The 14,082-nt window shown below is 43.3% G+C and overlaps 1 protein-coding gene across 1 annotated transcript; it reads right to left on the bottom strand.

The window, feature by feature from the left end:
- Positions 1-2,946: 2,946 nt before the first annotated feature.
- Positions 2,947-12,173, bottom strand: ENPP4 (ectonucleotide pyrophosphatase/phosphodiesterase 4). Its single transcript, XM_090031089.1, has 4 exons — positions 12,084-12,173; positions 8,131-8,999; positions 7,225-7,395; positions 2,947-6,409 (listed from the first exon to the last, which is right to left on the bottom strand). Exons 2-4 carry the CDS (start codon positions 8,963-8,965, stop codon positions 6,045-6,047), a joined length of 1,371 nt encoding a protein of 456 aa, XP_089887215.1. The 5' UTR covers positions 8,966-8,999; positions 12,084-12,173; the 3' UTR covers positions 2,947-6,044.
- Between the last annotated feature and the right edge of the window lie 1,909 nt (positions 12,174-14,082).

The following is a 14,082-nucleotide window of genomic DNA, read 5'->3' as shown; positions in this document are numbered from 1 at the left end:
TGCTGCTCATTAAAATTCAGCTTCATCTCGTCATAATTATGAGCCAGAAGCTTAGCCTTGTACCACCTCAGCCTTTTAGGCGAAATCAGTGGTGCTCAAATTTGTGGCTTTGCAAAGCAGATCCCACGGTCCAGTGTATAGAGTTGTGTTATCCAGCCTGAGGGCTCCTTGCAGGTCTAGAAACTTGGCAGTGGGGGAATGGTGGCAGCATTGATCTCCATGGCTCTGGAAGCCAAACTTCTGGACACATGGGGAGCCCTGTGGACCAGAGATTAAGCATCACAGGGCTAAATGAGCTAAACCTCATAGTCTTTTGCAACCTTTTCAAGCATGGGAGGTTTTTATAGTATCCTACAGGTTAACTGGACCCTTTCCTTTTAGGGAGAGGCTTTGTAAAGGACAATGCAACCATCCTATTAACACTGCTTCAAATATGTACCTCCTTGAAAGAGGTGGTGCAGGGAAGCTTATGCTGCTGCTCTCCATACTGAGCTATTAAATAGGACTTTGGAGCAGTAAGTTTATTTAAATGTTGTGGGGGGTGGTGGTAAAAGACATGATGATGGCATACCTGATTGAACCAGGTATATAAATCAGCATAATAGTGGGCTCACTCGTACCCATTGATTTCTGTGTTCCATTTGTTGGTTGTGTCTAAAACTTGCTTCTGGATTTTAAAGAAAGAGCCTGTGATAAAAAGAAAGTTTGTGAATAGGAATACAGACCTGTACACAGCACTGCAAAGGAAGGCCTTCCATAATCATACATGAGCCTTTGTTTGAAAAGAACGATGTGATCAAACTTCTTCTGAGAATCCCTTGCAGATCACAATAGTCGACATAAATTTGTCTATCCATCATGCTTACTGTGGCTGCATTAGCAGGTCTTTCTGTAGACGTAAATAAGTCGTATTGTACTACCACTGTGAACAAACATTTTGTTATTGAAAAAAGGAGGATGGTCCAGTTTCCCTAAATACCTTTGATTTCAGATGAAGGGTGGTGTCAATTCAACACCATCTACAAAAGTAAAAGTTCAGGTTGCTTTTTCTTCCCACTAGTTGATGCACATTCATCATCCTCTGTATTACGTGATAGATTTCAGCTGCTAACCTATGCCTGACAAGTAAACATGGGTGGAACTGAGTATCTATTTTTAAAATGTAGTTAACTGCCCTATCAAGTGGACTACTCATTCATTCACTTTTAAAACTTGAACAGTGCATCTATTTTAAAGAAATTATTTTTAAGGAAATGTGCAAATTGAGGGCGTAACTGCAACCAGTAATTTACATGTGGTGACTGTGTGGGTTTAGCAAGGGATGGGTCACTCTATGCATTCCTTCTCTCTCATATTTTTCCTCGGAAGCATCCATTCTTTACCACCATTGGATATGTCTTATGCCTAACCCTTCCCTGATCTCCTCTTCTGCCTGTTAGCTCCTTGGAAGAAGATTGTGCAAATAGGCAGTAATCCTGTGGTGTATGCTCCTCCTGTACTTGGAAGGTCAAAAAGAACAGTTTATTTAACTAGTACAGCTTAAAAGGGGGACCCCTGGTTCTAGCCACTGCTTCCAGTGGAGTTCATGCATTTTATCCAATGATTAATACAAAATGTGTGTCCAGGACAGTGTTTGCTCCTCTGGGTTAGTGTCAACCTTCCTTGTGTTTGTTCAATCTGGCCCTTGGAATCTTACAGCCATCTGCCCAGTAACTTTGTTTCAGTAGGCTCAGGGTAGAGGGTCCTCTTTGTACGCCTAGTCCTTAATCTGGTGGTTAGGGCACTTTGCTGGGAACCAAGATGTGGATCCAAACCCTTTCTAGTCGAAATAAGACACAGAATCTTAACCAGGATAAATACCCCAACCACAAGGCTATTGTCACAAAAAGTGGTCCTCCATTCCCAACTTTGGGACAAAGATGACAGCTTCACAAACGCAGGATTTGAGCAGTAAGACACTTCTCTTTCAAGATGGAAGATGTCCAAAGCATGTGTAGTAGCTACACTTTGCAGGAAGCAGGTTTGTTTTCACTGAAGCATTGGGCTGAAATATGTGGCTATCCATGCTCATGAAAATGGCCTGTTTCCTAAGATTTCTCTTCACTAGCTCCTGAAGACTCAAGGCAAGGCAAAGTACCTTTCATTGATGACACAGAATAAGACAGGAATCTTCTTTCCCGCTCAGTCCTACTGGCAGTCACTGACAGGGTCTGGAATCACACCAAATACTTAAAAGGACTAAGTAAAGGCCAGATCCTGCTATCCTTGTTCAAAAGGTAGAACAGTTTATCATTTTCTCATCTCAATTGAGAGTCATTAAGAGTAACAGGACCATTCAGTGTGAATGACGGTATCAATCTATACCTCAGAATTCACAAACTGACATTTATTTATATTAACCATATTTTCATTTAGCACAGTAATACATACAGAAACCTACTAAGAACAATGGGATTATGACTAGTAAAAATGGCAAGGACTAATCCAATTTTGTTTTCTTAGTCATTTTCATCTTTTTCTTATGGTAGGGGAAGAGGCTGTAGCAGCGTGTTAACAGATGCTTTCTCACTGTAAAAACAGCTTTTCATAGTTGAGCTGAGTACTCTACCGTCCAAACAGCATTTGAATTTTACTTTGCAGGGAGGGGCAGGTTTTTTTTTGTTTTCCCCAAATTTAAAAAGGTTTAAAATGTAGAACTAGTGCATTTTTGTCAAGATGCAAGGACAGCTGAATCACCAGTGTAACATACTTAGGAATCAGCTGCTCTTCCTGTAGGGGCCTTACCCTCTCAGAGGCCGCTTCTCCTACTAGTACATACTATGATCAAATCACATCTTGCAGAAGTGAAGGCTGCAGCTATATCAGTCCCAAAGGCATGAATAAAAAGCTTGAGTTTTTGGGTTGGGGGGGGGGGGGGACCAAAAAAGTAATAATGCACAAGTTCAGTAGCAGACACCAAATTTGTTTATTTTCATATAAGCAAAACGTTTTTCACAGGAACCAAAACCAGACAGTAATATAAATATTTTGCCATGTTATAAGGCACATTAAGAGTTTGCTCTTTAAACACATCTTATGCAGATGTGCAGAGTCTCTTTCTTAGTTATATCCGTCACTAAGCTTTTCTTCCACACTAGAATGCAGCACAGGTCAGTTTGAAGACACTAAGCAAAGAGTCATTCAAAGAATACACTGCACAATATGTATATTGATAAATAAAGGAACTTAGTAGCTAAAAAACAATAAGTGCGAAAGTATATTGGCTTTACTGGCAACCCCTCTTTACAGTTACTGATGCAGAGCTTAGTTGCTGGAATCACCACATGGTGACTCCAAAACATTTCCCTTCTCCCAGAAAAGAATTTAGCAGCAAAATGATCTGAGCATTGGATAAGGACTACTGCACTTGGTTAAGGAGCATTCCCCTTCCACTGTCCCACAACGCTACACACACTTGGATTTGGATCAATATCAATTGTTATGGGGCATACATCTGACCTGCTTCAAATCAACATGCACTTTTCTGGAGGTGACCTTGAGTCTTTGTTGCAAACCTGTACGATATGCCAAGCCAGAAACAAATATAAAAGGGCTGTTCCAACTATCAGAGTTAAGCGCTCAGTTTCAATATCTCCTTAGAGATAGGTTCAGAGAAACCTTTCTGATATGCACACCAGAGAAGTGTAGCATCTCCAAATCCCTCCCCACCCCAAACACATGTAGGCACACAGTATGAATGGTGCTTCACATTTTAGTTCAAAATTAATCCTTCTCCCACTTCATAGAGAAGCAGGCTGCAATAGACCAGATTGACCCAGTTTGGGTCAGAGGCTGATGGGCAGGCACTAGGACCCTGCTGCTACTTGCTTCCCCCTGTGGCAGCACAAGTCGAGGCCTTCAGCAAGTCGGAGAAAGCCACTGCTGCCAAAGCCCATACTCTGAATCCAGCCCATGCGCCACAGGCTGCCAACCCCTGGGTCCTAGAGGGCCGTCTAGTTTTGGTTCCCTCTGAAGCTTGCCAACTTGTAGTCAGAACCATCCATAAGACACGCACATCTTTCCTGTCTTGGTAAATCAGCAGGCTTCCTCCACAGCTCTCCTAGCCCTGTGACATCTAAAAGGGAGTTACTTTGGTCCTAATCACCCCCTTCTCCCAGCTCCTTCACAACAGCTCAGTGACCAACTGCTATTCAAGCTACTGCTAGTCCTCTTAACTTTCTGTAAAAATAGAGGGCATGGGAGAAAAGGAAGCATGGAAATACATCAGCTGGTGTTAAAACAATAGTCTTTTACTATTTGATCTTAAGGTTTTCAGTAGCTGTCCGAAATGTTAAAAAAAAAAAGGAGAGAGTGTTGCTAGTGCCAAGGTGGCCAGATACAATAGCAGTTCCCTGCCCCCTCCCTGTGCTAGTAAAACAAGTTTGCCCACTTTTCAAAAGTTAAGCTGGTGTTGAAACCACCTGCTTGGTTCCTCAAGCTCATCCTCATTCCTATCTAAGGATGAGATCCAATACAAAATTTAGGTGCCTATGAGTTCAGTACTGCAACATTTAGCTTCAGGCACCTGGCCCCCAGAGTGTAACGCAAAACACTGAATCAAGGAGCCACCAGCATTGCCTACAGCTACCCAACAGGAAACACTGAACAGTGAGGTGTGCTCAAGTCCCCACCAGTCTCTGGCCCCAAGGGAATCAAGACAGGACTTAAGAGCTGAACAGAACTTTAGCAGTGAATGAACATCAGGGACTAAAAAGTACTGTGGGACCATTTGCAGTGATTTCGAGTTAATGATCAAATAGGTACAATTTTAAACCGGGCTTTAAACATCAATAGCAGAAGTCCTCATCCTCAGATCCAGAGCACTGCCATTGTGTTCTGTATCTGCCAGAATCCAAAAGTTTTTTTTTTTTTGTTATCAAAATGGTTTTGGGGAGAGCAGTGAGACCACCCATATGCCCTAGGGAAGTGTTTGCTTCTCACCTGGTGCACCTTAAGTCCTAAAAGACATTTTTCTTTTATAGCATGAGAAAGACATTATACATCCAATAGATATGTTGGGGGCCGACAGAGGTGATCAGCTTCTCTTATAATACAGGAGACTATGTTAGCTAAGAGCATCATTAAGGAGGGGAAGGGAATATCAAGTAATGTTTTCATATCAATTAACAGTAGGCTGTGCTTGCAGAACCTGCCTGAGAATTTCAAAGCATTTCAAAACTTTGACTTAGCCTATTAATATCCCAATGAGGTAGTTAATAGTATTAACCGACTTCTACAGAGAGGAAAAACTATGGTACAAAGAAGTGCAATGACTTGTCCAACGCCATGCAAAAAGTCACTGTCCTACCTGGAAGTAGAAACTTGATGTCCATGTTCCCCATCATGCCTTGTAACTACTAGATTATGCTCAGTGTCTAAAACTAGGAGAGACTATTATACAACTGGACGGTAAGGTCTTCCCAACAACCATTACTCCCATCGTTTGATTTTTCCTTTTTTTCCCCCCCTCTGCCTTTAGAAACAAGAAATTAAAAAAAGAGTCCTCCACTTCCAACACAGGCCAATGTCTACAACTGAAAGCTTACTGGGCCTAAAAATATCTGCAAGGCCCCAGGTGTTCCTCTTCCTGGTATACAAGTGCAAGAACTGCAAGGAAGTCCTTAGGTTCAGTACAAAATGAAATCCATTTCATTTACAAATTTTAAAGTACACTTAATATTCTGGCTTTGCTAGGTTATAGATGATATTTATTTTTACAAATGTGAAGGGACTTGAAAAACCATCCTTAGTTTAAGTGCTTTTTCCAACAAGGAACAAAAGATCTGTTCAACATTTCCTTTTACAAATCTTCTGTTATTGGGTTATTGGTCAGGGAATATAAGCAAGCAGTTTTTGTTTGTACATTTTATGTAATATTTTGAATGGGTACCCTTTAAAAGTGCATCGCCACAGAATGCTGTTATTCAGTGAAAGTAAACATGTTGATCTAACTTATGGCCTGTTTTCAGAAACAATGTCTGAGAGGAAGCTGTACTTCCAATATATTATCCAATTAAGGGATCATCATCATCATCTTGCAGCTGAAGTCGGGAGAAGGGGCGTGGAGTGGGCACTCTGTTCTTCATGATTATTAGAAGGCAGGTAAGAGTAGTCAACACCATAAGGACACCAATCACAATTCCAATGGCTTCTGGAAGACTTACACACCACTGGTCAGCTAACAAGCACTTGGTGTTGCTGAAGGTCCCATTATTGGGCTGTGGTTTTAATCCTAGGATGTGGCACATCATTGGATAGATATCAACAATATTAATAGTATTCTGTTTGTAGCCTTTGGTAAAAGCAGGACCATGAGCAGCCAGGAATGGATGCATGCTAGAGAGAGCATTGTCATAGCCATGGTCACCTACTGGAGGAGAAATGCAAAGAAAACCATCATGATAAAACCTTAGCACATAAAACAACCTTTAATTTATTCTAACAATAGTCCTGTGATGCAGAGAAGAGGTTCGTTTTAAACTTTTTTTTTTTTCTTTAATACACACGCACACACGGGGAACAAAGACACAGGCTGCGTCCAGATAAGCAAGGCCGTGTGGTATGCGGTGCTGCAAGGTGTCCTGCTACTAGTTGTCCCCAGGGAACCAAACATCCACACCACATGTCTATGTTGCCACAGAGGCTAAATCATTTGTCTGAAGTCAAACAAACACAGTCTGTGATGGAGCAGAATCAAACCCTTGTCTCCCAAGTTTTAAGTCAGTGATATAAATACGAGGCTACCCTCTTCTTTCCTCATCACCAGGGATCCTGGTTCTCTATGATAAACATTGGGGATTTTAAAATTTTTTTTTAGAATTAGAGAAAGCCAGAATCCCCGCTTATCACCCCCGGAAACCGTGAACTTTCTTCTGCAGGCATTGGCTGTATGATATCACCTTCCTTCAAATACAAGACATCCTTGAACATATGGGTGTATTTATAAATTCTCATTCAACTCGTTTTTCAGAAAAGTAAAACATCAAATAAAGATAGATCTGTGGTGCACAGAAGAGCTTTTTAATTTTACTTTTAATCCAAATTTAAGAAGCGTGCCATTTTAGAAGGAATGCATTACTTGCTTATAAAGTGCATAATCAGTGAATAGGGCACCCGTTGGTTCCACTTCAGGGTATAGAAGTTTACCAAAATAAATCACCAAAAAGTATTAAGGAGGATACTTACATCTTATAATTGGGTCATTCTGTGCAATTGTCCAACCTTCATCAGCAACCAGAATTATCGGTTGAATGCGATTATTGTGATGGTAATGAAATCTGTCTGGAATATCCTCTTTGAGGTACACCTTCATGTGAGTACTGCAGTTCTTTAGCAGGTTATATACATACGTTTTGTCTGCAAAATAAAGAACAGACTGCACGTGAAACAGCAACCGTTCACTGTAATTATAACTGAACTTAACTCCAATGCTCTCAAACTAAGGACTATTTGAGGTTAGAAGAAAGGGACATTGTGCGTGTTCTTAGTCTAGATTTCATTTTTGTTTTAACCTTTAACCTCCCTCACCTTCAAAGACCCACCCTAAGGCTTATCTGCTACAGGGGTTTTAACTGAAGTAGGATGAACAAGATAAGATGATAATCAAAATGATGGGGTTTAAGATTATAGTTGTAGTGCAACATGGCTTTAGCCAGAAAAGCCAATATAACTGCATAATCCAATTTGATTAGGGACTGATCTAGCACTTACTGCGTATGAATAGCTGGGTAGTTTTTGTCAAGGTGAATCAACAAAAGAGGAAATGAATGCAGCCCAGTGTCTCTCTCAAACATTTTTTCCAACAGCTTCAGCATCAAGACACATGAGGGCCTTCACTGTTTGTCATACAGCTTTTGATGCTGAAGTGAACAGTTTTAGCAAATTATCTTGAATTACCAGAACCCATTTATTTTTGTCATCTAGATGCCCCTGGTTTCTTTTATTTATTAAACAATTAACTTCTTTCTGTGCTGGGCAACATGAGCTGCTTTATTTTTGTAACTCCTTCAACTACTCACTGAAGTGTGAGACTTCCAGGAAGGAGGCATACAAAAGTGTAACAAATCTCATGACCACTGTAAATATACATACTGCTTCTTGGAAGTATTGCAGCAACTGGCGTTGTGTCTACCAAAGTGTAGTTATCCCGGCCAATGCATTTATCCAGTTTAATAATCTTCTCTCGGGAACACTGAGTCATTCCATGATCACTTGTAATTATGATGTTAATGTTATCCCACAAACCAAAGGCTTTTAGTTTAGCAATGAGGAAACCAATGTGATCATCGACTTGTTCTAACACTTTATGCATGTTTTCTATATCTTCTGGTCCGTATTTATGCCCACTTGCATCTGGTTCTTCCCAGTAGAGCGTGGCAAAACTAACTGGTGGGTTAGAGCTGTTCAGCCATGTAACAATTTTCTCCATTCTTTCTACAAATGATACTGAAACATTATACTTCATAAAAAAATGAGATGTCATATTGTTAATTTTTACATCAGTACCAGGCCACATTGCAGCAGCACTTGTTCTGTTCTCCTGCTGTTGATTTGTTATCCAAATAGGAGTTGCCTCATTCCACCAAAAAGGATCCAAGTCATGAGGTGGTGAAAACTTCTTCTTTGTATCTGCATCGTACATTTTATTAGCCACAATGCCATGGCTTTCTTCGTATAAGCCTGTCACTATGCTGTAATGGTTTGGAAAAGTTTTTGTGATAAAAGCATTTGAGACATGCTTTACCAACACACCATCCTTAATAAACTCCTGAAGATGTGGAAGTTTATAATTTTTCAGATAATCAGCCCTGAAGCCATCAAAGGAGACCAGCAGCAGCTGGGGTACTGCATTATAGGCAGACTTACTACCATGACAGGTAACAATTCCAGAAAAAAAGAATGTTAACGTAAAGTACATCGTTGACATTTCAGAAGTATTCCCAGCAGCCAATCTGATGCACCTGTGAGAAGTTGAAAATGTATTTTAACTATCTTGGATGGTATTGCAGTGGTTTAACTAGTTATGTTAAATAGTGTGTAGTTATCTTTTCAGTAAAGTTTCCCCCATGTCTCCACCCCGCTGCCCCCTCCCCCCCAACTTGAGATAATTGGCGCAAGCCTACATCTACTGTTCACTGGAGTCAACAGGAAAAAAAACTATCTGATTGCAGAAGAAACAGGCTTGCTTTCTTAACACAAGCCATCTAGGTTCCCCTTCCCCCCCCCCCCCGCCATGTAATAAGCCATTACATGCTAAAGGAAGCATAAAGCATAAGACTGTTGCCAAATTTACTCTAGAGAGTCTGTGCAGAGAGACCAATATTCCTATAAAGGGTGTGAATAAGTAGTTCTTAAGCTCCTTTAAATTCCTAAATGCAGCTTACTGAGTTCAAAGATCTCCTTCCTCCACCAACAGGTATTCTTCCCACTTTGCCCTTATGGTACTTCCCATTCCTACCTTTCTTCTTGTGAAACTGCTGTAAGATTTCAGCCTTTCAACATTTGTTTTGTTAACTTGCTTTATAGTAAGAGCTGCCAAGAGTGACTAGTAGTTATAACTCCCTCAGAGCTAGCTTCTTGATTGATATAAACCTATTATAACAAATTCAAAGTCAGGTTTTGCACTGCGTTTTCAGTAACAAATTTTAAGCTGTATCACAATTTATCACCAGACCTCTCCTACCCTAGAAAACAAAAATGCAAGTTCTGAAGGCATGTTTTACCAGCTCTGACACAGTTCAGAAATTAGCCTGCAGCAGACAACTCAACACAGGTGGCAGAAATACTTTGCACAGAAAGAATTCCTATTACACAAGAAGGCTCTAGGATGTGAAGTTTCAGACTGCACACATCCACCTACAGTCATCATGAACAACGAATGTACTCCTGGGGTGCAGTCCAGCAGTGCAATACTGCTGCTTAAACTACTTCTCACACAAACTTTTAACAAGCTCTACCAGCTGCATGCAGCTGGTAGTTTCTTTTGTTTTAGAATCTGATCAAATGGATTTTTATCAGAAACGGCAAAGCCTCCCTCTTCAAACTCAAAACTATCCTCCTGCTCAATTGAGCTAGTCTACCAGACACCTGAAGCACTAGAGACAGTTTAATAGTGCTAGAAATTAGCAATTTTTTGTTACTCCCACTTTCAAAAATAGCTGAACCACTTTTTCTTCAAGATTTAAAGAAGATCAATAGAAGGAAAGTGTCATTTCACCTGAAATTCCTACAACTCATATGGGTCAAGTGGAGTGGAAGTTAGGAAGTGTATAAAATTGTAATATATGGATCCCTAAGAAGGAAATACAGAACATCCCTCGTTCTCTGCGAATGCCATATGACATAGCTCTTTGCCAGAAAGAATTCAAGAACGCTGTTTGTCAACACTACGAGCTCCTTTATTCTGTAGTTATAATGGTGCTAAAAGCCCCAAATGTAGATAAAGCAGATGCTGCAGTGAATCACCTTCTAAAAACCTGTTTTAAGTACTTTGTTCAACTTTTGGTTTGCCTGAACCTTTCAAACCAGTAGAAATGCTGGCCAATGCTTCTCCCAAGGCTGCTGGTAGAGCCTGAACCTTAAAGTCATTTTTATCCAGTTCTTCACTTCAGGAAGCTGATTACAGTCCTTAACAGACAGAAAGGAATTCAGGTTGCTCCTTTATGGATAAGGAAAGTTTTAAGAAAGGATATCAGTTACATAAAATGAAGTCATTCAAAAATAGCTCCTTTGCCATCAGATATCAACACTACCATGACCTTCGTTCACTGAAGCTAGAAATAACGTATTTTGGGATTTCACTTTTAACTAGTCATATGTTTTCGTTTTGTGCATTAAGCAGTTCCACTTTGTGCTTACTATCTATTAAATGGAAGGAGTTACTTCTGAACTCCCAAACACCACTGAAGACTGCTTAAACCCAACCTAAAACCTATTACTACAATGACAGAAATGTCATTTTAAAAATATTTCTAGTTCACTGGAGTTTTTTTTCATAACCCTAAGTCTGGACTCTCTACTGGTTGATGCTCATCAAAACATTATCCCCTACAATACATGAAGCTAGAGCAGTCCACGGTGAGTCAACACTCCAACACAGCACCAGCCTTGTTTTCTGGCAAGGTGATGCAAATCCAACTGCCTCAAAAAGTCAACTTTAAGCAGAAACAAGTCACAGTGCAAAAGCATGGCAGCCTGCAGAGCCCAGGCTTGACTTTCGGCAGCAAAACACAAACCAGCTACAGGAGAAGAGGGAGGCAGTGCTGATTTCAGGTGCAGACGCACGTCACAGAAATGCAGACAAGCCAGGCCAGGAGGGACCTCAGGAAGTCACCTTGTGCAGCCTCTTGCCAAGCAAAATCAGTCCTACCTAACCCCTCCCAATGCAAGGATTTGCCTAGTGCAGAGGCCAACTGTTCTGGCAGGTGAGCTGTCACCTCCCTTCCCAAGGGTCATCTCTCCGACCAGGAAGGAGGAGGCTCCTCCCCGGCCTGCAGGGAAACTTCCTGTCCCTCATCTGGTCAGGACTCCAGGCTGGGTTGCGCTGGGCAGCATCCACTGGCTCCTTGGACTCATTCATGGGCCAGCACGCTCTGCTCGGTGCCTCCCTCGACCCCTTGCCCTCGCTCCCATCCCAAGAGAAAGGTGGGGGCAATGCTGAACTGCCCTGCGGGGATGACTCCTTTTGGGGAAGTTGTTTCCAGTGCCAAGAAGTCCCTTCCCAAGTGCCACTCGCATACCTTTCCCCTGCCTCCACCCACTGCTCTGCCTTCTACTCCCCCACCCATGTCTCCTGCTCTGCCTTCTGCTCCCCGCCCCACACTCCCCCCGGGTCTCCTGCTCTGCCTTCTGGCTCTCCCCCAGCTCACTTCGCTGCTCTGCCATCCTGCGTCAGTCCCCTGCTGTGCCTCATACTGATCTCCTGCTCTGCTTTCTGCTCCCAGCCGGTCTGCCAGCGCCACACGCCGAGGCCCCCCATCCCAAGCTGGGGCAGGGTCTGCGCGCGGCGCCCCCCAGCTCCCCCCGCGGCCCGGTAGCTCACTCACCCCCTCCGGCTGCGCGGCCTCTGAAGCGGAGGGGTGGGGGGGAAAGCTTGCGCCTGCGCACTGGAACGACCGCCAACTGCCGCCAACGGTCCCTACTGACCACCACCTGCTGGGGAGGGGGGTCGTGGATTGGTCAGCGCGCCCTGAGCCTACGTTGTGATTGGCTCGCGGGGTTCTGTGGGCGGGGCGGGTGAGTGCACTTGTGTCAAGGTCGGCCAGCACCTGCGTTATTGGCTCTTAATCACCTTCCCCCTCCTCCGGGCTCGTTGTGGCTGAGTTTCTCCAGTTCCTTCACCTTTCCGGGGGAAAGCGCGCTAGGAGAGCCAGGCCCTTAGAGGCAGCCGTGAGGGGTGCTTGGTGCAGCGTTGGGTGCTTTGGGCAGGAAGTGGCAGTAGGATGTGGGCAGGGGCTCTACAGGGCTCCTCACACCTCACGTGCTGAGGAAACCCAGCCCTTGCCTGGCTCTGGCCTGTCTGCTTCTGTACTGCTGTAGCGCAGTCCCGGTGCCTGGCCTGCCCAGCGAGCTGCTCTCTCCAGTTGTATGGCTGCTCCATCCTAGTTGTGTCCCACGACTTGTTGGCAGAGAGGGTGCCAAACCCCCCAAGACCTAGGCCAGGCCCATACCAACTGGTTCCTTGCAGGCTAGATGTGGGCCTGGCGCTGGCGGGACTCCCGGCAGAGGCAATGGGGATGGTGGCAGGACAGGCGGTGGTGGCAATAGCCACCCCCGCTCACCCCCTCCCCACTGCCAGCAGCCATGGCCTGGGCAGAGATCAGGGGAGAAGATCAGTTCAAGGCAGAGATCAAGGAAGACAAGTCGAGGCCCAAGAATTAAAATTTCTGAAAAGTATAAACCATCGAAGGAAAATGTTGGGTCACCTGAAATTCCCACGACTCCTATGGGGGGGAGGGGGTTGGAAAATGTACAGGGTCCCATAGCCCCAGGTTCTGCGTAGGCCGTGGCCCCAACTAGCTCTCCCTTGAAATGTCCTGACCTGTAAGAGTGACATGTTTGGTCCTCATTTTACAGCATCTCTTTATAGAAAATACCAAGGATACTGGAGATGGAGATATGTTTGTGTAAGTAGATACCTGAATTCTTGGGTTCTTTTCCTAGCTGAGGGAGAGGGGTTTGTCATGGGTAACGGACAGGAGGGGAGGAAGAGGATGTTGAGCCTTAGGGCTTCAGAGTCTGCTTTAGGCTCTGCCACAGGCTTGCTGCTTGTCTGTACAGAAGGGTTAGTAAATCTACAGGAGATTATGGATTACCTCTGAATCTGCAGCAGAACACAAGCCCACAGAAATTATGAAAAGCAAAACTGGAAATGTTTGGTATCAGTTCACAACAGAAGTAAATAGGACATTTCTTGATGCTTTATTTTAATTTTAATGAGAATAGTGTAAGTAGAGAAAGTGCATCACATTGATCTTTGGCTTAATAACATCAGAGGTAAGCAGCTTAATTTAGCTTAAGATCACAGGTGTCTATGATATATGCATAGTGAATATTGTATGCTTTTAAACCTTGATGAGCTTTATATATGCAATGGATAAGGTAGGTTACCAGCTTTTTTAAGATGAGCAGCTGGTATACTTATGGTTTGGTGGTTGGGACATTCTTCTGGAGATGGAGTGAGCTGGGATCCTGTCTCTCCCGTTTCCTAGGCAAATGCTCCAACCAGCAGGTTATTTTTAAAAGGTGGGCATTCCCCACCCCCCTGTTTTAAAAGAAAGACTGAGTCAATGATCTGTGCTGAAGGGGATGACATAGATGCTCATGTCAAAGAAGTGGTTTTGGGCTGTGAATCCTAGTTTCATGTAAGCTCTTAAATGCAGGAGAGAACTTCGCACCTCTGGATTTTCTTCTTGGCTAGGTCAGGCATTCCCTTGCCTGCTGTGGTGAGTGCTATGAATTGCAGGTTAAGGCATGTAAATCTCACTATTCTCTGTACAGGGAATTTAAAGATCTAACTCAAGTTTATGATTGGAGTCCTTGCGG

This window comes from Crocodylus siamensis, chromosome 1, assembly GCF_052110815.1.
Source record: "Crocodylus siamensis isolate JL-2025a chromosome 1, ASM5211081v1, whole genome shotgun sequence".
NCBI classification, from domain to species: domain Eukaryota; kingdom Metazoa; phylum Chordata; order Crocodylia; family Crocodylidae; genus Crocodylus; species Crocodylus siamensis.
The sequence above is the reverse complement of the archived record's forward strand: the minus strand, read 5'-3'. Positions and strand labels throughout refer to the sequence as shown.